Source organism: Marmota monax, unplaced genomic scaffold (assembly GCF_021218885.2).
Source record: "Marmota monax isolate L192 unplaced genomic scaffold, Marmota_monax_Labrador192_F-V1.1 WCK01_AAM20220418_F8-fsc00016, whole genome shotgun sequence".
NCBI classification, from domain to species: Eukaryota; Metazoa; Chordata; class Mammalia; order Rodentia; family Sciuridae; genus Marmota; species Marmota monax.
In genome coordinates, this window is record NW_026695209.1 from 7229496 (window position 1) to 7251864 (window position 22369).

The following is a 22369-nucleotide window of genomic DNA, read 5'->3' on the forward strand; positions in this document are numbered from 1 at the left end:
TGAAAGGTCTATATAATGAAAATTACAGAAACCTAATGAAAGAAATCAAAGAAGATGTTAGAATATGGAAAGATCTACCTTGCTCTTAGATAGGCATAATTAATATTATCAAAATGACCATATTTCCAAAAACACTATATAGATTTAATGCAATTCTGATTAAAATTCCAAAGACATTTCTCATAGAAACATAAAAAGCAATCATGAATTTCATCTGGAAAAAATAAGAGACCCAGAATAGCTAAAGCAATCCTTAGCCGGAATTGAAGTAGGTGGCATCACTATACCAGATTTTTAACTATACTACAGAGCAATAGTAACAAAAAGCATAGTATTGGTGCCAAAACAGAGTAGTAAACCAATAGTACAGAATAGAGGACACAGAGACTAACCCACAAAACTACAATTATCTTATATTAGACAAAGATGCCAAGAACAAGCATTGGAGAAATGATAGGATCTTCAAAAAATGGTGCAGGGGAAAACTGGAAATCCACATGCAACAAAATGAAATTAAACCCCTATCTCTCACCATGCACATAACTCAACTCAAAATGGATCAAGGACTTAGGAATACAACCAGAGACCCTATGTCTAATAGAAGAAAACGTAGGCCCTAATCTCTAACACGTGGGATTAGGCCACAACTTCCTTAATAAGACTCCTATGTACAAGAATTAAAATCAACAATCAATAAATGGGATGGACTCAAATTAAAAAGCTTCTTCTCAGCAAAAGAAACAATCTGTGAGGTGAATAGAGAGCCTAAATCTTGGGAGCAAATCTTTACCCCTCACACATCAGATAGAGCAGTAATCACTAGCGTATATAAAGAACTCAGAAAAGCTAAACACCAAAAAACAAATAACCCAATCAATAAATGGGCCAAGGACCCAAAGAGACGCTTCTCAGAAGATGATATACAATCAACCAACAAATTCATGAAAAAATGTTCATCATCACTATCAATTAGAGAAATGCAAATTAAAACCACTCTAAGATTTCATCTCAGTGCAGTCAAAATGGCAGCTATCATGTATACAAACAACAATAAGTGTTGGCGAGGATGTGGGAAAAAGGTACACTCATACACTGCTGGTGGGACTTCAATTTGCAGCCAATATGGAAAGCAGTATGGAGTTTTCTTGGAAAATTGGGGATGGAACCACTATTTGACCCAGCTGTTCCTCTCCTGGGTATATACACAAAGGATTTAAAAACAGCATGCTACAGGGACACAGCCACATCAATGTTTATAGCAGCACAATTCACAATAGCTAAACTGTGGAACCAACCATAGATGGCCTCCAAGAGATGAATGGATAAAAGGCCCCTGCCCCTCCCCCCCCATCTGATGTGACTCAAGCTTGAGGCGCACAGGGCTGGAGATGCTGCAGATCCGCAACTGGAGCATCAGAGGTGGTGATTATAGCTCTTCAAGTCTGCAATTTAAAAAAATGTCCTCCAATAAGACTACATTGCAAAAAATGGGAAAGAAAGAGAATGGAAAGAGTAAAAAATTTGAATAGGCAGAGCCTGAAGAATTTGTGGTAGAAAAAGTCCTAGACTGACGTGTAGTAAATAGAAAGGTTAATACTTTCTGAAGTGGAAAGGATTTACAGGTGCTGACAATACTTGGGAACCTGAAGAAAATTTAGATTGTCCAGAGTGAATTGAAGCATTTCTTAATTCTCAAAAAGCTGGTAAAGTAAAAGATGGTACCAAAAGAAAATCTTTATCTGACAGTGAATCTGATGATAGCAAGTCAAAGAAGAAAAGAGATGCTGCTGACAAACCAAGAGGCTTTGCCAGAGGTTTTGATCCTGAACGAATAATTGATGCCACAGACAGCAGTGGAGAATTGATGTTTCTTATGAAATGGAAAGATTCAGATGAGGCAGACTTGGTGCTGGCAAAAGAAGCAAATATGAAGTGTCCTCAAATTGTAATTGCTTTTTATGAAGAGAGACTAACTTGGCATTCTTGTCCAGAAGATGAAGCTCAATAACTATTTGCATTGTTATATATATATATATAATATATATATATATATATATATATATATATATATATATATATTATATATATGTATGTATGTATGTAAGTAAATATACATACATACATAAATAATAAATAAATATAAAATCTGGGTCTTGGTTTTTGATTTAGTAGTGTGAAAAAATAACTACATTCTAATGAAAATCAAGTTTGATATGTTGGTTTTAAAAGTAGTATTGGGGAGTTGTTGGGGTTTTTTTGTTTTGCATCAATAGCACTGGTTACTTTGAACAAATAAAAGCTTTCTGTAGTTGCTTTCTTTATCAGAAAAGAGCATTTGATATGATGGTATATTTCCTCTGCTTTTCTAAAAGTTGGGGAAATTTCTGTAGTTATTACTCAGAACTTGTTTTTTAACTCATATGCCTAAGGACCATTCTGGGGTTTTTGTTTATTTGTGTGTGTGTGTGTGTGTGCATGTGTAGATAAAATGCTTACATAATGATTTTGGTTTTTTAAACATTCACCAACACAAAAACAATGGGTAGTAAACCCATGTTCCTGAGATGCCATCATCCTCTGCAACCTAAGAAATGTCACTTCAAGTTAAATTGAAATTTTCCCTAAACTTAACCTTTCAGATTAAATAAGTGATTCTGTAGTTAATTGGACACTTTAAATTATATAATTAAAAGCACATTAAATTTACATCTGTTGTCACATAAACGCAACAGTTTTATTTGCAAAATTCCTGAAAGGAAAAATACTATCACTATACAACTTCTGTAACCGGGCAAGTAAATTAGACAAATCCTAGTTTGTCTTAAAATTATTGAAGAATGAAGTAGGCATGTTAATAGTTCTTCTAGTTAGCCATTCCTTTTTTAAAAGTTGAAATATGTGTACTAAAAGGTCATGATTCATGGAATGTCTTAAGATTTGGCTCATGGAAACCTGATCAGATGGCTAGAGATGTTGGCAATTTATAGCCTGCTCACATAAATTGGTGAGGGAATTTTTACAGTCTAAACTATTGACCTGCATGTGTTTTCTTCACCCCAGTTCATTCTTAACATGTAGGCTCAATCTTTTCAGTATTTGTATTACTGGTTCAACACAAGCTAGGAAAATAACTTTGTAGTAATTAGAAAGTCACCCAACTGTATATTGTTTACTTTATTGTAAATACTGGTGAACAATGGTCAATAAATTGTTTTATATTCCTTTAAAAAAATGAATGGGTAAAAAATGTGGCATATATACTCGAAGGAATATTACTCATAACAGAGAATAAAATCATGGCATTTGCAGGTAAATGGATGGAATTAGAGAAGATAATGCTAAGTGAAGTTAGCAAATCCTCAAAAACAAATGCAGAATATATTTTTTGATATAAGGAGGCTGATTCATAGTGAGTTAGGGAGCAGGAGCATGGGAGGAATAGATAAACTCTAGACAGGGCAGAGGGGATAGAGGGAAAAAGAGGGGGGAATGCTGTAATTAATGCTGGTGGAATGTGATGATCATTACTATCCAAAGTATGAAGACAGGAATTTGTGTGAATATACTATGTATACAACCAGAGATATGAAACATTGTGCTCTATATGTGTAATAAGAATTGTAATGCATTCTGTTGTCATATATAAATTTAAAAATTTATATTAAAAAAAAGATCACACTTTACCTCATATGAGACTTCAAAAAATAAAAGAGAGAGGGAATCTGGCCACATGCATATACTTATGTACATACACACACTGACAGAATAGCAGATGAAAACAATGTAAAAGAATTTTGCACTTGTCAAGACCTTGATGTTCTGTAGCAGTTTGGATGTTCTCTTTTGTTTTCTTTCTTTCTTTTTTCTTTTCTTTTTTTTTTAATTTTTTTTATTGGTTGTTCAAAACATTATAAAGCTCTTGACATATCATATTTCATACATTAGATTCAAGTTGGTTATGAACTCCCAATTTTACCCCAAATACAGATTGCAGAATCACATCGGTTACACATCCACATTTTTACATAATGCCCTATTAGTAACTGTTGTATTCTGCTACCTTTCCTATCCTCTACCATCCCCCCTCCCTCCCCTCCCATCTTCTCTCTCTACCCCATCCACTGTAATTCATATCTCTCCTTGTTTATTTTCCCATTCCCCTCACAACCTCTTATATGTAATTTTGTATAACAATGAGGGTCTCACTCCATTACCATGCAATTTCCCTTTTCTCTCCCTTTCCATCCCACCTCATGTATCTGTTTAATGTTAATCTTTTCTTCCTGCTCTTCCTCCCTGCTCTGTTCTTAGTTGCTCTCATTATATCAAAGAAGACATTTGGTATTTGTTTTTTAGGGATTGGCTAGCTTCACTAAGCATAATCTCCTCTAGTGCCATCCATTTCCCTGCAAATTCTATGATTTTGTCATTTTTTAGTGCTGCGTAATACTCCATGGTGTATAAATGCCACATTTTTTTTATCCATTCATCTATTGAAGGGCATCTGGGTTGGTTCCACAGTCTAGCAATTGTGAATTGTGCTGCTATGAACATCGATGTAGCAGTATCCCTGTAGTACGCTCTTTTAAGGTCTTCAGGGAAAAGTCCAAGAAGGGGAATAGCTGGGTCAAATGGTGGTTCCATTCCCAGCTTTCCCAGGAGTCTCCATACTGTTTTCCAGATTGGCCGCACCAGTTTGCAGTCCCACCAGCAATGTACAAGAGTACCCTTTTCCCCACATCCTCTCTAGCACTTGTTGTTGTTTGACTTCATAATGGCTGCCAATCTTACTGGAGTGAGATGGTATCTTAGGGTGGTTTTGATTTGCATTTCTCTGACTGCTAGAGATGGTGAGCATTTTTTCATGTACTTGTTGATTGATTGTATGTCCTCCTCTGAGAAGTGTCTGTTCAGGTCTTTGGCCCATTTGTTGATTGGGTTATTTGTTTTCTTATTGTTTAATTTTTTGAGTTCTTTGTATACTCTGGATATTAGGGCTCTATCTGAAGTGTGAGGAGTAAAAATTTGTTCCCATGATGTAGGCTCCCTATTTACCTCTTTTATTGTTTCTCTTGCTGAGAGAAAACTTTTCAGTTTAAGTAAGTCCCATTTGTTGATTTTTGTTATCAACTTTTGTGCTATGGGTGTCCTATTAAGGAATTTGGAGCCCGACCCTACAATATGTAGATCGGAGCCAACTTTTTCTTCTATCAGACGCAGAGTCTCTGATTTGATATCTAGCTCCTTGATCCACTTTGAGTTAACTTTTGTGCATGGCGAGAGGAGGGGATTCAGTTTCATTTTGTTGCATATGGATTTCCAGTTTTCCCAGCACCATTTGTTGAAGATGCTATCCTCCCTCCATTGCATGCTTTTAGCTCCTTTATCAAATATAAGATAGTTGTAGCTTTGTGGATTAGTCTCTGTGTCCTCTATTCTGTACCATTGGTCCACCCTCCTGTTTTGGTACAAAAATCCTCAATAAAATTCTGGCGAATCGGATACAAAGGCACATCAAAAAAATTGTGCACCATGATCAAGTAGGATTCATCCCTGGGATGCAAGGATGGTTCAATATACGGAAATCAATAAATGTTATTCACCACATCAATAGACTTAAAAATAAGAACCATATGATCATCTCAATAGACGCAGAAAAAGCATTCTACAAAGTACAGCATCCCTATATGTTCAAAACATTAGAAAAACTAGGGATAACAGGAACTTACCTCGACATTGTAAAAGCTATCTATGCTAAGCCTCAGGCTAGCATCATTCTCAATGGAGAAAAATTGAAGGCATTCCCCCTAAAATCTGGAACAAGACAGGGATGCCCTCTATCACCACTTCTATTCAATATAGTTCTCGAAACACTGGCCAGAGCAATTAGACAGACGAAAGAAATTAAAGGCATAAAAATAGGAAAGGAAGAACTTAAATTATCACTATTTGCAGATGACATGATTCTATACCTAGAAGACCCAAAAGGGTCTACAAAAAAACTACTAGAACTAATAAATGAATTCAGCAAAGTGGCAGGATATAAAATCAACACGCATAAATCAAAGGCATTTCTGTATATCAGCGACAAAACTTCTGAAACGGAAATGAGGAAAAACACTCCATTCACAATATCCTCAAAAAAAATAAAATACTTGGGAATCAACCTAACAAAAGAGGTGAAAGATTTGTATAATGAAAACTACAAAACCCTAAAAAGAGAAGTAGAAGAAGATCTTAGAAGATGGAAAAATATACCCTGTTCATGGATAGGCAGAACTAACATCATCAAAATGGCGATATTACCAAAAGTTCTCTATAGGTTTAATGCAATGCCAATCAAAATCCCAACAGCATTTCTTGTAGAAATGGATAAAGCAATCATGAAATTCATATGGAAAAATAAAAGACCCAGAATAGCAAAAGCAATTCTAAGCAGGAAGTGCGAATCAGGCGGTATAGCGATACCAGACTTAAAACTATATTACAGAGCAATAGTAACAAAAACAGCATGGTACTGGTATCTTTTTTTTTTTTTAAGAATTAAGTTGAACTTGATAATTGGTTTCTAAATTCCTTAAACTCTAAGATAATTTAGGAAAGGACACAGGAATTTGAGTTTTATATTTTATATTTAAATATAATTTCTACCATTTATAAAATGCATCGGACCATATAAAATGTGACATTCGTTTTTGGCAAAATTGTATAAATTTTTTGGAACAGTGCTATTTATTCCATGTATAGGAAAGCCTCTTTACAAACAGAGATTCTATAAGGAAAAATACTATAGTAGTTCTTGGTGGTAAAAATATTGATTTATTTTTAGTCCCAAATCTTCTTGATGATTAAATGTTAATAAAATTGTATGAGTTTCAGCTTAAACTGTAAGAATAGGGATATTTCAAAGAGGAAATAATACAAATGCAGACTTTAAAAAAATTCAAGGAACCATGTTTCTTTCACCTACTATTGCCGGGAAATGTTCCCTAAGGAGAAATTATTTAGATTTAATTAAACGGCAGCTGTACAAGCAGAAGGCTGAGCTAGAACATTTAAACAATTCTTATGTCCATGACCTTGACTGAATTTCTGATTTAGAGTTACCAGAATCATAAGAGACAGTGAGGTTTGCCTGTGTCTCAATCTGTCACCTTCTTCAATGTTGTGTTCAGAACAAACTTTTTCCATGCCCAACCCTGTTAATACCTGGAAATACAAAAGAAACTTCCACGTCTGATCTCAGAGTTGGTAACTAGTTGTACCTGTTTTGATAAATATCACCTTTTGTTTTCTTTTTTATTCTTTCTTGCTGAGATGTAGATCTGGACTTATAGCTGCTATTCATTACTGCATTCTGTCATTGTATGAGATTTTCTGACTTGATTACTTGCTTAATGCAAACCATACTCTTTCTCTTGTCATTTCTGCTCAGGCTTTGAAATCTATCTTCTGAACATGATTTACTTGCAGTTGGTATGTGTGACCTAAGCACAGTCTTAGTGCTTCCTGTATTCTGACCTGTACCTGAATTCTGACAGCTCAAAAGCAAGCTAAAGGTGATAACAAGCACACCATTGGCTCTGGGAATTGAAATATGAAATCTTTGACCTAAATCTGCCATAGGTCATGAATAATATTATCAGGCAATTCACCACAGGAACTTGGACTCTCCACTTACTGAATCAAATAGAAAAGGTATTATTTGAAAAATGAATGAAAACCAATGAAAAATAAATTTAAGTCTTTTAAAATCACATTGATGATATCATGTGTTTTATCCTGTAAACAACACTGAGGATGAGAGCAAGGCTCTTTACTGGGCTTGATGCTCTGTGAAGTGCAGTTCTCAAATTTGTTTCTTTAGCATTTTAACAATCACAAATAATAGTAACAGATTTTGTAATGTGTAATGGAGGTTTTATTTTTCAAGTTTTGCCATTCAGTTCTCACTACTGAAACACAATCTAAAGGAACATCTTTCCCTTTTCTCAGTATCTACTCTTAGCTCTCCTATCTAGGTCATGGTCACCACCTGGTCTATTTTAGAAGCCCCTTACTAGCTTACAGACATACCTGTTTCTACATTAAGCTAATGTTAGTACCCAACTTTTATTATGGTTTCAGAGATGAATATAAATTGACCAATGCCTATCTTTGTGACTATTTCTCCAGTTAGCTTAACTGTGCTCCTTAAATCCTAGCTACCCATAAACCTTTCCTCCTTTTAATCATTTGCTTCGCCCCATTTTGAGAAAATTATAACATCTACTTAGTGAATCAAATGAAAGGATATTATAAAATAAATGAAAAATGAATTTAAACATTTTAGAATCACAAAGATAATATATGTATTGTCCTGCACAACATAACTACAGGACATAATTGTATTTTAGTTAAATACAGACCTTTTATACAATGGCGGTCATGTAGGATTTTATGCCTAGTGACATTTTAGCCTCTTTAGTTGATCTACAGACACTCTGTGATGTTCACATAATGATGGAATCACCTAATGAGGCATTTATTAGAAGCATCATATAAATAATCAGATAGTTTCATGTTCTGTCTCCTTAATTGAAGGGTGGGTACTTTCCTTGTAGTTCTATATTCAGCAACTAAATTTCTACTTGACACACAATAGGTGCTCCATATATAATTATAAAATTAATGACTGGAGGATAAGTATATATTCTAACTGTTGTCAATTATTTAGCAGAAGAGGAAAAATATATCTTCATTTGTATTATGTTTCAAAAGTTTGGACTCCATTCTAGGTTTTATTTATTTATTTTTCTATTGTAATACATTATCATATTAAAACTCTGCCTATCTTGTGAAGATGTTAGCTCCTTAAATTAGTTGAGAATTAACTGCAATAAAAAATTGAAACACCTTAACATTTTTTTCCAAGCGTTTGAATTTTCTCATTTGATTTATTCAGAAGGAAACTACCAAGGGAGTAAAACCTAATATATCCTTTGGCACATTTAGAGGATAATTCAATTAATGATTTCATAGATCCAGGACTGTATGTTCAGTCATATGCAGAATCAGCTATGGCAATTAACTGGATTCAGTCCATGTACCATGGGAATTCAAATGGCCACATGGAATACTAAATTAGATGAATGCTTATTGCCAATTAGCTGTAACACTTGATGTGCATTTTTTTGTATTAAATTTCAACAACCAAGTTATGCATAAATCTTGGCATATTTTATGACCCTCAAGTCAAATCATATTAAGAAATGCCTGTGTATGACTTATTAGAATATACCAGGTTTCCCTTTAATTTAATGTTTATTAGTGATATAATCATTCCGACCATAATAGAAGATTTGTTATAAGTAAGGTGACTTATTCATCTTACTAATATTAATCTTTCTCTTTATCAAATATGTCTTTCCTCATATGACACATGAAGTACAATAACATTATGCTGTAACGGCTATTTTTTTACCTTTATATAATTTTCCATAAATAACTGTTATTATTAGGCATAATTTCACGTAGATATCCAGATTTCAGATATTAATCTCCATAAAAATTTCTAAGTTATCAAAGAAAGAATGATTGCTTTTGTAGACATATAGAAGTGTTGAAGTTCTTTTATTAATAAAAAAGTCAGTTTCCTTAGAAATGAAGTATTAAAATAGATATGCATTTATTCAAATGAAATTATAAATTTGCTTATTAATATATGACCAGAAATGTTTATATATATATATAATGTTTATTATATAAATGAAGTTTTTAAAACAAGTAAAATAAGCAGTCATAAAATTAAATGTTGGTCAGGGTAAGAAAAAATGCTTATAACTCCTGTTTTAGCATTAATAAATGAAGAGCAATTGAGACAAAAATCAATCATTTTACTAAGTCTGAAAAAAATCACAGAAATAAAATAAAATATAAAGTTTTATAAAAGTCTTTTTGACATTGAGCAGACCACACCGATAGCTACTCTTATAATCTTAGAAAAATTTTGTCTAGACACAAAAAATCAGATTGTCTAAACAAAAAGAATGTCTTCAAATGCCTTGTATGTAATAAACAATATTATTTATTTATTTATTTATTGCATTGCTGAGGACTGAACCCAACCTCATGCATGTTGAGCAAACATTTTACTGCTGAGTTTGTTCCCAACCTTTATTTATAATTAAATAAAGATTTAATTATTGCTGCATGTTAAAACATTTTAAGATTCATGAGTGTTAAAAGCAGTCCTTGGGAGAAGTGAATTTCTCTCATCAAAACTTCATCTCCATCCCAAGGACGTAGATGGTTTATTGTGTCCATAATATTAGAACATAGAAAGGTAACACTTGATGTGCATTTTTTGTATTAAATAGTTTTTTTTTTGTATTGAAATAAATGGATTACTGTGAATATATGCTGTCCTATCAGTCACTGTATTTTCACTATACAGATTCCATATTATATTTTTCTTAGTTTCTACATCTTTAAAAACTGTGGAGATTTTACTTCTTAAGGATTTTTTTTTACGCTTGCTGCTCATTTTTGTACTCTAAGAGACATATGCAATTATAAGTACATTAAATTATATGTTATTGTATAATACTTTCTAAGCTGATCTAGTAAGTATACTCTCACTCCCGATACTTGGTGAAATATTTGCTTTCAATCATTTGCATGTTTGAAAAGCACTGATGCTACTCTATTTCTAGTTATACGATAAAAAATATTAAACTGAATAATTATAATTAAAGGTTTTTAAAGGAAGATACAGAAATCCCATTTACTCCTTTAATCAATTTAAAACAACTTATTGACAATTATGTTTTTTTTTCTCATTCAATATGTAATGATTATTCAAGCATGTTGAATCCACTTAGAGAAAATATAAATATGCATATTTTCGCAAATCTAAATAGTATACTAAAACTAAGCAATATTACCCTTTTGACCATATAATTAGAAAAAAAGTCCAATTTTACATTACACTTAGGAATGTAATATCCCTATATCCCTGTAATTCATGTTTTTTCTTGCAATGTTGCACTGCATATATTCCTTAAGAATATGGCTAGCACAATTTCTTAACACAAAATCATGAATATCATTTGAGATAATCTAAGAAAAACACAACACACATACAATAATTTAATACTAAATTCGGTTTCAGGTTTTATATAATCTATTAAAATTGCTGCATGTTGAATATGCTATTTATTCTTTCTTATAAAGGTTGTGCCCCGATACTTATATAAGTGTATGTTGAAGTGATGTCAATAAATTAAAATCACACCATAAAATTAGCTTCATTTATTTCAATACTGGTCCCCCTGTTCCCACTTTTATATCCCTTTCAACCTATTCTTAATACCACATCCAGGGGCATTTCTGTAAACTTTAGTTTGGGCAGTTTATTCTCTGCTCAAAACCTTTAGGTAGCTTTCCATAATTTCTAAAGAACTCCTTAAGATTATGAACCTCTATATAGTGCTGTCCATTGGAAGTGCAATTTTCTTTGATGCATGGACAACCACAGATTAGATGTCCAATGTATATTTTTCTAAGAGCTATATTAAAAATGAATAGGTCCATTTAATTGTGATAATGCATTTTAAACCAATATACTACTCTGGACAAGGTGCATCTGCATTATTCATAAATCCAAAAACATCCTGAGGAGGAAGAAGAAAGAGTGGGGGTAACAAGCAATGTGTCACATATGCTAGATGTGTCTTATTGTGTCAAAAGGCTAAATATCAGGGAAGTCATTGAAGTCCAAAAATGTGTATGTTACAACCCCAATTCTTACTATGATGGAATGTGGAAGTGAAGCATTGGGATATACTAAGATTTTCTTGAAGTCACAGGGTGGAATTGTTAAAATGGGATTAATGCTCTTGTAAAAAGAGACAATAAATTTGTGGTTGTGCATTCACCAAGGAAAGGCCATGTGAGGACATAAGGAGGAACTGCATCCCCACAAAGCACCTCACCATGCTCCCATCCTGATCTCACACTTCCAGACATGAGAACTGCAAGATGACATGTCTGTTGTTTAAATCACTCCGCCAATGACACCTCACTACAGAACCCTAACCTGAAATGCACCTTGACTGTCCTAGTGACAACTGGAATCCTTATGGCAAGGTGTTCATTCCTGAGTAAGAACAGAAAGGTAAACCAAGGTGGAGGTAAGGTTTAGTGTTTTTCTGTTAGAGTTAGAATAGGTGTCACAACACAGTGAGGAATCCAGTAGTTATAAAAAATCATGTTTCCAGTTGTTTGTTTGGTGTTCATTCATTTCTAAGGTTTAGCCTCACAAGAATTAGATGTTTTTTAAAATACTAAAAACATCACACCACTTAATCTCTGAAATACATTTTAACAACAAGTTTTGATCTGGATTAGTATATGTCAGAGAGAGACAAATTGTAATAAAAGTAGAATAAGCAACAGAATCTGTGCACAGGAGAGAGAGAGAGAGAGAGAGAGAGAGAGAGAGAGAGAAATTTGATATTTGACATTTCCCCAGGAAGCTCATGCAAGGATTGGGTTAAAAAATACTGTTGAGCAATTAAAGGCTTTTCATGTTTCTTTTAAAATGTTCTCTTTTAATCTTCTGCACGAAGAGATGTTTTACATTCTCTTTTTCTGTCCTTGAAATTACCATACTTGGTATAAAATTTAAATAGTTGCAGATAGAGGAACCAAATTTTATCTGCAAATGAGACATTCTCTTTAAAGTTTTAAACATCCTAAATATATTATGGTGTGTATAAAATCAGGATCATAAGACAAGATTTTAGTCACAGATATAAAATGTGTATCTGCTATGACCAAGGAATTTTTGCAATTTCTAAAAGCTTACTAAATTTTCATTTAATGTTAAATTCATGTTCCCATCTTATCTACCTTATAAGGTAGAATCACGATTATATTGAGAGACTTTAAAACTTGCATAAAGAATTATTGGACAAAGCACACATCTATTAATTCCATTGAATTCTTGTAAATATGGAAGAAACATGAATCAGTATCACAAGATTAGTTAGTATTCCCAAAACCTTAGTATATATTTGATATTGCTAAGTACCTCTTTTATATTAAAGAGACAGCACATTTACAAGTTGCTATTATGTCTAGTATTAATTAAAAATCAGCTGCAGCAAACTCAATTAGAAAAAATGTAAGTGAAAAAAATCAATATTTTTTAACATGCATTGTTACCATGTTACTGTTAAATTAAATTTATCACATAAAATAATTAAGTCTAATTAATAGTTAATATGTAATGACTACCTACTCACAAAACTTAATGATATTCTAATTATAATCAAACATACTGTGTAATTGGTGCTTATTGCATTAAACTACCTATCACATGCCTGTTATCTCTTTGTTTTCTAATTTGGAACTTTAGTTCAACTCCTGCTTCTTAGTAAGGTAACACCTTTGAAACAGTGAAAATGAACTGGCAATATGCCAAGGAATCTGCTTAAGCTGAACAACAAAAGAAGTTTGGAGCAAAAAGGCTTAATCTTTTAACACCTTTAGTATTATTATAGTAAATGAGGCTGCTATCAAGTTATAAATGGTTTGATTCTTTCCCACTAACTCTTAGCAACATTATAGTGTAGTTGCTCAGTTCAGGTGGTAAAAATTCTTAGAATAAGAGGTTTTGTGACACCGTGCAATGTCTCTTTAATTTTTATAGTCTTTATAAATGGTTTTTGATAAGAAAAATGCATAATAAAAGTATTTTAGGCATATCTAGTATGTTTGTGTTTAATTACAATAATAGCTTTCCATTGTTTTTTCATGTAATGTACTAAGAAGTACATCACTATTAAACATTTCTAAATATCTTATTTAATGCAAATTAGGTTTCAATTGCCAAAAAGGAAGGTTATTAAATAGCTTCCATCCATATTATGATTATTTAGTTGTAATAGAAGACTAAATTAAATAACAGATGCAAATCCTAAAATGACCAAGAGGATGAATTTATCTCTCAGTAGATTTAGAGCAGAGATTTTAGAATTCATTATCCATGGTTCATGGGGTAAAGAAAATGAATGAAAAGTATAAATTGTGAGCAAAGAGAAGACACAAAACACAAAAAATTGAAACTTTACAACTAAAACATAATAATTTCTGAATTAAAACACTTATTCTATAGGCTCAATTGCAGAAAATAGATGATGCAGTAAAGAGTTACAGGGAAACAACAAAAATGATGTAGTGTCAAAAGCACTGGGACATGAGTCTATGAGATGTCTCTCTACCTCTGAGATAATTTTGAAAGGTCTCATGTATAAGTAAAGTCACAGTGTGATGAAAAGATTAGAGAGAAAAAAAATTGAAGAAATAATGACCCCAAACTGTTCAAGTCTATTGACAAACATGAATCTACAGCTTGAAGAAGCTCAGCATACACTGAACAGAAACATTTAAAGAAAATCATATCTAGACACATTATAATTAAACTGGAAAATAACAAAGATAAACAAAATAGCTTGAAACAGCTAGATAAAAATGATACATGACACAGAAATGAAAAACAACACAAATTACATAGATTTCTCTTAGGGCAAAAAAAAAAAAAAAAAAAAAAAAAAAAAAAAAAAAAAAAACCTTACAAGAATGTGAAAACAAATCTAAAGAAATGTCAACCCAGAACTCTCACCAACAAAAATTTCATAAATAGAATGGTGCAGGAGTTGATCTTTCTACATGAAAAAAAATCTAATACACTTTATTCCAAGAAAATCTGCTATAAAAGAAATAAAGATATTTTGGGGAGTTAATAGAAAATTTAGGTTATCAAGGAAAATGGAAAAGCAAAAGGAATGATATTTAAATGAATAAATACAAAAAAATTTCTCTCCAGTTTTAAAAAATCTTTGTAACTACGTGAAACTAATGTTATTATTATTTTCAGTTAGATTGTGGATGGATGTGGATGTAATATATAATGACATTAATAATAAAAAGTTCAGTTGATAAAGGTGACTGTAAAGGGACACATGTGATAACAAGAATGCAGCACATCATAATTTGGTAAACACAAATAAAGCAAAGTGCAGCAGGACAGGTGAGTTTTACATGACTTGTTAAAAACATATAAAATACCTAAAATAAATTCCCTAAGAGTTCACTTTAAAAATTCATAAATAAAGAGAAAAGTCAATGCAAAACATATAAGAGACAGGAAATAAAGAAAGCAAAACAGAAAATGTCAAACTAGAATACAGATAAATGATGGAAATTATAAATTTTAAAAAACTAAAAGCTAAAACTTGGAACAGATCAATAATTTCGGCAAATGCCTAGCTAGATAAAGTAAAATATTTTATCAATATGTGGTGCAATATCTACTAGATACATAAATGGAAATATAATAAACAAATCCAAAATATGGACTCAAAATAGACTTAGAAGACCTTAATGTAAAACTTAAGTCCACAAAGTTTAAAATGCAAGCATATGCAGAAGTCTCCCAGACCTTTTACTAGGTAATGGTTTCTTAAAAAGAATATAAGCTGTATGACCTTAAAAGTCCAAATTTATGTATTTGATAAACTGGAATTAGTGAAAACTTAAAACTTTACCTTTTCAAATTCTACATTAAGATGCCACAAAAGTTAGGCATTGTGGGAGGCCAACCTTACCAGTGACTGAGTTACACTCCCCAGCTGGGTGCTGAGGAGCTCAGTCACAGAAATGGGTGTGTCTTGCTACAGCCCCATGGGTGAAGCTATGCTCACCTGTTCCTTTGTAATATAACCCCTTGCCCTGTTTAGGATAGAATCTTCCATGGAAGTGCCTTGTGTGTGTCCCCTCCTCTTACTGTGCCCTTGGGTGTGGCCTACCCAGGTGTCAGTCAACCTGCTGACAGTGGACATCATGAAGATAGACTCAGCCCCCTGAAACCTGACCCCTTGCCTCATTTAAAGGCTTCTCCTCAATAAAAGGGGTCAGCGCATGCTCTCTCTCTCTCTTTCTGAGGACACTTAAGGTCAGAGGAGCCGTCACAGCAACCCCAAAGAGAAAGGTATGTGTGTCTCTTGTGTAGTTATTTTGTGCAGCCCAGTTAGCCCAGTTCAACCAGAGTAACCCCTGAGCCTTTTAGTCGCGGGAACAGAAACCCGGCAAGGAATGGTGGTGGCTTGGGAGGCTGGGGCAGGAGGATCACAAGTTCAATGTCAGCTTCAGCAATTTAGCTAGGCCTTAAGCAACTCAGTGAGACCCTATCTCTAAATAAAATATTAAAAAAGGACTGGGATGTTGCTCAGTGGTTAAGAACCCCTGAGTTCAATCCCTGGTATTAAAAAAAAAAAAGAAAAAAGCCAAAGAAAATTGAAAGTGGGCATGACTGCACATGTCTGTAATCCTAGCTGCTTGGGAGGCTGAGACAGGAGAATTTCTCAAGCTCAAGGCCAGTTGAACAGTTAAGCAAGACCCTGTCTCAAAACAAACAAATAAACAAACAAAAACCCCCAAAGAAACAACAAAACAAGACAAAACAACAATACTGCAAAACCCAAAAGGCTGCAGAGATAGTATTTCCACTAGGTATAAAATAAATAAATAAATAAAAAGAATAGAAAAAAAAATGTTTAAAATATTCATTTTCATAAAGCAGAAAGTATATGCCCACATGATTCTCAAAAATATTCACAAAGATATTTTGCATAATATCCAAATCTGAAAACAAAAAAATGGCCACCAACATACCAGAAAACTTCTATGATCTGTGTATAATAGAATAAAAGAAAGAAACATAATAAATTATTGATATACAGATATATGTGTCAATGAATATTAAATGAAAGAGCTCAGCAAAGATAAATAATGAAATGGGAGAAAATATTATAAAATAATACGCTTGCCAAAGAATTAATATTCAAAACACACAAGGAACTGAATTCAATAGCAAGAAAAGGCATTATGTAATTTTAAAATGGTCAAAGGACTTGAACATACCTTTCTCAAAAGAAGATACTTAACTGGACAATACATGAAAAAATACACAGCTTCACTAATTAGAAAAATGCAAGCTAAATCCATATTAAGGTATCATCTCATACCTGTTAGAATAGTTTATATTAAGGAGATGACAGATAAGTATTGAAGAGGATGCAGAGAAAAGGAAACAAACTTTTATAGTATGCTGTAAGTTGAAAAGTAAATTAGTGTTGCCTCTATGGAAAACTGCATGGAGGTTCCTCAAAGGAAAACAACAACAACAACAACAACAAACACCATATGATCCAGTAATCCTTGTGGGTGCATTACTAAGTGGAAATAAAATTAGCACCCTCTAGAGAATCTGTACACCCATGTTCACTGTAGCATTATTCACAATAGTCAAGATATGCAATAAATATTAATGCCCATCCAGGATACAAGCATAAAGAAAATGTGGTATGTACACCCAATGACATACTTTTCAATTGTAACATGGATGAATCTGGAGGGCATTACAGTAAGTGAAACAAGTCAGGCACAGAGAGAAAAATATTGTATGAGCTCACTTATTCATGGGATTTAATAAACTTTATAGAGTTCAATTATAGTTACCAAAGCCTGGAGGGGTGAAAAGGAAGGAGAAGGGAAGCTGCTGAACACAGGATGCAGTTTCAAATGGTTAGGAGATATAGGTTTGGAAGTCTATTGCATAGCCAGATGACTATCATCAATAATAATGTATTGCATATTTAAAATAACTAAGAGGGCAAATTTTAAATGTCTCACCATAAAATCAATTGGTAATATATATTAATATACAAATATGTTAGTCATTTTAATTTAATTGTTGAATACTGTATAAATACATCAAAACATCATATTATATCCCATAAATATATATAATTATAATTTGCCAATCAAAAATAATATAAATAATACAGTTTTCAAAACCACCTTATTTATATACCATGAATACAGAAAAATGTTTGCAATATGCCCCTAATGAATGTAAAAGAAACATTTTAAAATATGAAATAAAAATAATAGTACATGATTATTTGCATATGCATTATAAAATATACAAAGAAACTATATAATTTTATTTTGAACTTTAGGATAAACACTTATCTCAAAATACTTAAGATGAAAATAATTAATATTTAAGCCTATAAAGGAGAAATGAATTTGTGATCAAAAGAAAATTGTGCTTTGTTAGAAATCAGTCCTTGAAAAATAGATATCCTAAAATATATATAGATAAACTAGATATCTTAAGTATTTTTATATTAAATTATTCATTTTACTAAAAGATTACAATAGCAAAGAATTCACATTATAATATAACATCACTTTTATCATTATTTTCTACATAGTTAAAATCGGTGACAACTAAAAATATCATATCATTATATAATAGAATTTCACATTATCTTCAAGTTTTTCTCTACCTATCTCTTTCAAATATGAATATGTGTTAAGTTTGATTTAATCTTGTTAGTCCTGGTGTTCCAATAAAGGAGGAGCTGTTTTATTCTTCTGTGTGTCTGCTTTCACTCATCACAGAACATGAATCTTAGGTAGATACAATTGGCTTTTAATTTTTTTTTCATGAGGTCTTAGAATAGAGAAATTACATATCATAGTTTAGGTTTTTATTTATGTCATACAGACACCTATGCAGTCATTCATGGATGAAAATGCAGAAGTCCTAAGGTATCTTTTATGGATATGGCTATGCTTGAGGAAAAGCACTTTTTAATGGTTTGAGTATAAAGATGCCACAAAAATAAACCTTTTATTCCATAAAGAAAGAATCTGAGATCCCAAGAATGCAAGTTATACTGCTGAATAGCACCAACCTTAGAACGAGCATATTAGTTAATCTTAACAGTCTACTGTCACGAGCCATTCTGCCTTACCCTGTCTTGCAAATATCAACTATGTACATTTTTCAAAAGCTCCCCTTTTGTAAGTACTTGCAACAGGGATTTAATAATAGTCTTACAATATGTTAAATAACTTTTAATTTATTTTTAAAAGACAAAATAAGTCCTAAATATTGTTTTCTTAGTGAGAGTTAGTTGCCTAGCCCTTGTTTGAATAGTTGGAAGAAGCTAGTAGTATTCAAAGGGCTTGTCTTAAAAATTGTTGGGCACCTTCAAATGTTAATAATATATTAAAACCTTAGGTTTATGTTTATTTATATAAATATTAAACAAAGAAAAATTGTAAAGAAAATTTTGTTCTAAATAAACATATTTCGAATTACAAAATATAAACAGGTGGAAGTTTGAGGAACATTTTCATTTTTCCCATTGCTGACCTGAGGAAGGAATGTACAATAATGATGATGAAAAAATATCTGCATATAATATGAGGGGAGAAAAAGCATGTGAAGTAATTTAATATTATCACTTCCTCCTTTGTACATTCTCCACAATATCAGGGCTATTTGTTTATCTGTTCAGTTTTTAAGACATGTGATAACAATAAAATGACTTTCTTGGAAGTCACCTAATATTAGCAACGCGAATAAATATATAAAATAACATACTTAACTTATGTCAATTCTTGAAAAAGTGTTTTCTTTCTAAAGGGATTCTCAATAGAAAATGTGTCTTTTTTTCACAGTTACTATTGCTTTCTATCAATATTAATATACCAGAAATATGCCCATAGAAATGTTTTGTCAACAAGAGTTATCTCAAACATTTCTACTAACACAGCTATGTTCCTTCAAGCATCAGAGAGTTTCTAACACTGATGGTTCATAAATATTTATTGAGAATGATGCTAAATTTCTTCCTTTTTAAATAACATATATAGCATCTTACTTTAAAATTCTATTCAATGACTTAAAGTGAACTGTGAAAGCCCAGCTTGCATTAGCCTTCTTGCTTCCCAATCTCATAGTCATGAACACCTTTTTTTTTTCAAATTTACTTTAAAAACTGGCCTAGTAATAGTCCTATTTTCAAGACAGACAACAAACACAATTTGGATAAAATAGAAGTACTGATATATTTCACTGTATTTATGATAGTGTTTCATATCTTAAGAAGATGCAAAATAATTTAACAAAAGAATAAGAAATGAAAAGAGTCTTTGTATATGTGAGGCACAGAATCATGATATATTTTTAAAAGCACACGTAAAAGTCTAAGGAGTCATTGAACATTATTGATAAGTGATATGATTTAGCTAACGCTCAGTTTGGGGTTAAATGTTATAAAAAAGAAAGTCATCATTCCAGGATGGGCCATTAAATATGCAGCACTATGAAATGTCCCATTACCTCCACTAGATGTCTCTAATAACTGACTGAATGGCTACATTCCTTCTAAATGCTATTCATTAAACACTGAAACAGGAATTGCACATGTATTTTGATTTTCTTATAAAAATATTTTTCAAGGTAGATGAAGTTGCTTAAATAAACATACAAATTGAAAGTAACTTACATTCAATATCAAGGTACATGCTCTTTTGATGTCCTCCAATTCTACTTGCTGCTTCACAGTCGTACCTCCCTGAATCTGACAGCTTTACATCTTCAATATGCAGTGATGAGCTTCCATGTTGCCCTTTGACTTCAATGCGGCCGTCTGGGCTCTGTTTACATTGATTCAGGAAAAAAAAAGATTTTATGCTTGTTTTTCTAAAAAAATGATCATACTCATGATGCTTATTAAATATGCATATAAATGAAAATAACCTCACATTGGCATTTAAAAAAATTTCAAAAGTACTGTTTCTGCATTTTTTACTTATTGTTCTTTAGCTTATCCACTTCACTTGCTGCCTTTCTTACAGGGACACTGACATGTAGTAACCATTTGGATATCTATTTTATCAATCACTCATATTTAGTATGTTTTTGCTTTTTTAAAAGTTTTCATGTTCTTCTTGGAAGGATTTTGTTGGTTTCCAATTATATTCACTGCGAATACAAATGCTGTCTAAAAACTACCAATGAAAATCGTATTTCTGCTATATTTTGGTTAGGTATTTTGTCTTATTCATTTTTGAATGAGTAAAATAGCATCACACATAAGCAAAATTTACACCATATTCATCACAGATAAATTATTAAACACACAGTAATCACTACTTAAGTTGTTCTTAGGAAGTCACTCGAAACAATATGGAAATGATTAATCATTTATTTCAGGGATATTGATTCAAATCAAGGAATTGCTTACAATTGAATATTGTATAGATTATATTTCCAATGGGAATTCTTGTTGCAATTTAACTAGCATACTACATAAAATATTTTTTTCAATCACATAAATACCTTCATAACACTCACAGATAAACAAAGCTAGTATATTGATTGAATTTTACTTCAAATAGAAAATATAGAAAATTTTAACAATTTATAATTCATTAGAAAAAATAATTTACTGTTTTTAATAGATTATTTTCAGTATTTGAGGTTTCAGTTCCTCAATGAATTATTATATACTATACATGTATGTTAAAAATGTCTATCTTACAAAAACGATCAATTTTATATGTGACCAAAATTCACATAAATTTTAGTACATGTGTGAAAATTGATTCATAAAAACTTTGTTTATGATTATCATCAAATTATTTTTTATTCATATCAAAGACTATTTCAAAGATGTTTCTTAATCATAATATTGATTTAAAGGCACAGTAGAATTACTTTCTTGTCATAACTTTATTTATTAATGTAGTTATTAGATAATCTTAAATCTAATTTAAATTGACAATTTAATAATTAAATTATCCACTCACTCATATTTTGTTTACTATCAGAAAGGTGGTGTTCAAAACCAAGCAACTTAGAATAGGATTGCTATGCCCAAAATACGTTCACCAAAATCTAAATATTGTTAAAATAAAAAGTAAAGTGAGATATTCTAATTTTTAAGATGTTCAGCTGCCAAATTGATTTAATTAATTGAGAGAAAAGGACAAAAAATGAAAAATTGACAGAAGTTTAAAATCAGAATGAGTAAACCCAAAAGCCAAATCACCAATTTCTTCCTAAGGTGACTAGAGGATTTTCATAATCTCATGCCCTTGAGCCAGGCTTCTCTTTTTAAGCACTGACTCTGCTGGCTCTCACAACATGCACTTGCCCAGTGTGCTCCCAGTTTCACTTCTCTGACAACCTCTTGGTCTCTGCTGCAGATTCCTCTCACCATAGAGGAACCCTGGATTCCTGCCTGGATATTATTCCCTTTTCAGTGCACACACTCCAGTTAGGCCCTCTCTTGCCTGCCCACAGCTAAACTGATGCCCTCTGATGAACCTTTCTCCTGTCAGAATCCGTCTTTCCTTGGAGATGTGGAGTCAGATATCTTAATTCCAGAGCATGACCCTTTGAGACCTACCTTAAATCACAATGTGCAGGTCAAAAATCATCATTCTCCACCACCAG

General features: G+C 32.2%; 1 protein-coding gene and 1 pseudogene across 3 annotated transcripts in view; one reads left to right on the plus strand and one right to left on the minus strand.

Moving 5' to 3' along the window:
• Window positions 1-22369, minus strand: part of Ncam2 (neural cell adhesion molecule 2) — a 484565-nt gene that overhangs the window by 122270 nt on the left and 339926 nt on the right. For all 3 annotated transcript variants that reach the window (XM_058574574.1, XM_058574576.1, XM_058574575.1), the window contains one exon: window positions 20415-20565. In XM_058574574.1, coding sequence (XP_058430557.1) covers window positions 20415-20565 — 151 coding nt within the window. The remainder of the gene's footprint in view (window positions 1-20414; window positions 20566-22369) is intronic.
• LOC124083772 (chromobox protein homolog 3-like) lies at window positions 1458-2022 on the plus strand (annotated as a pseudogene).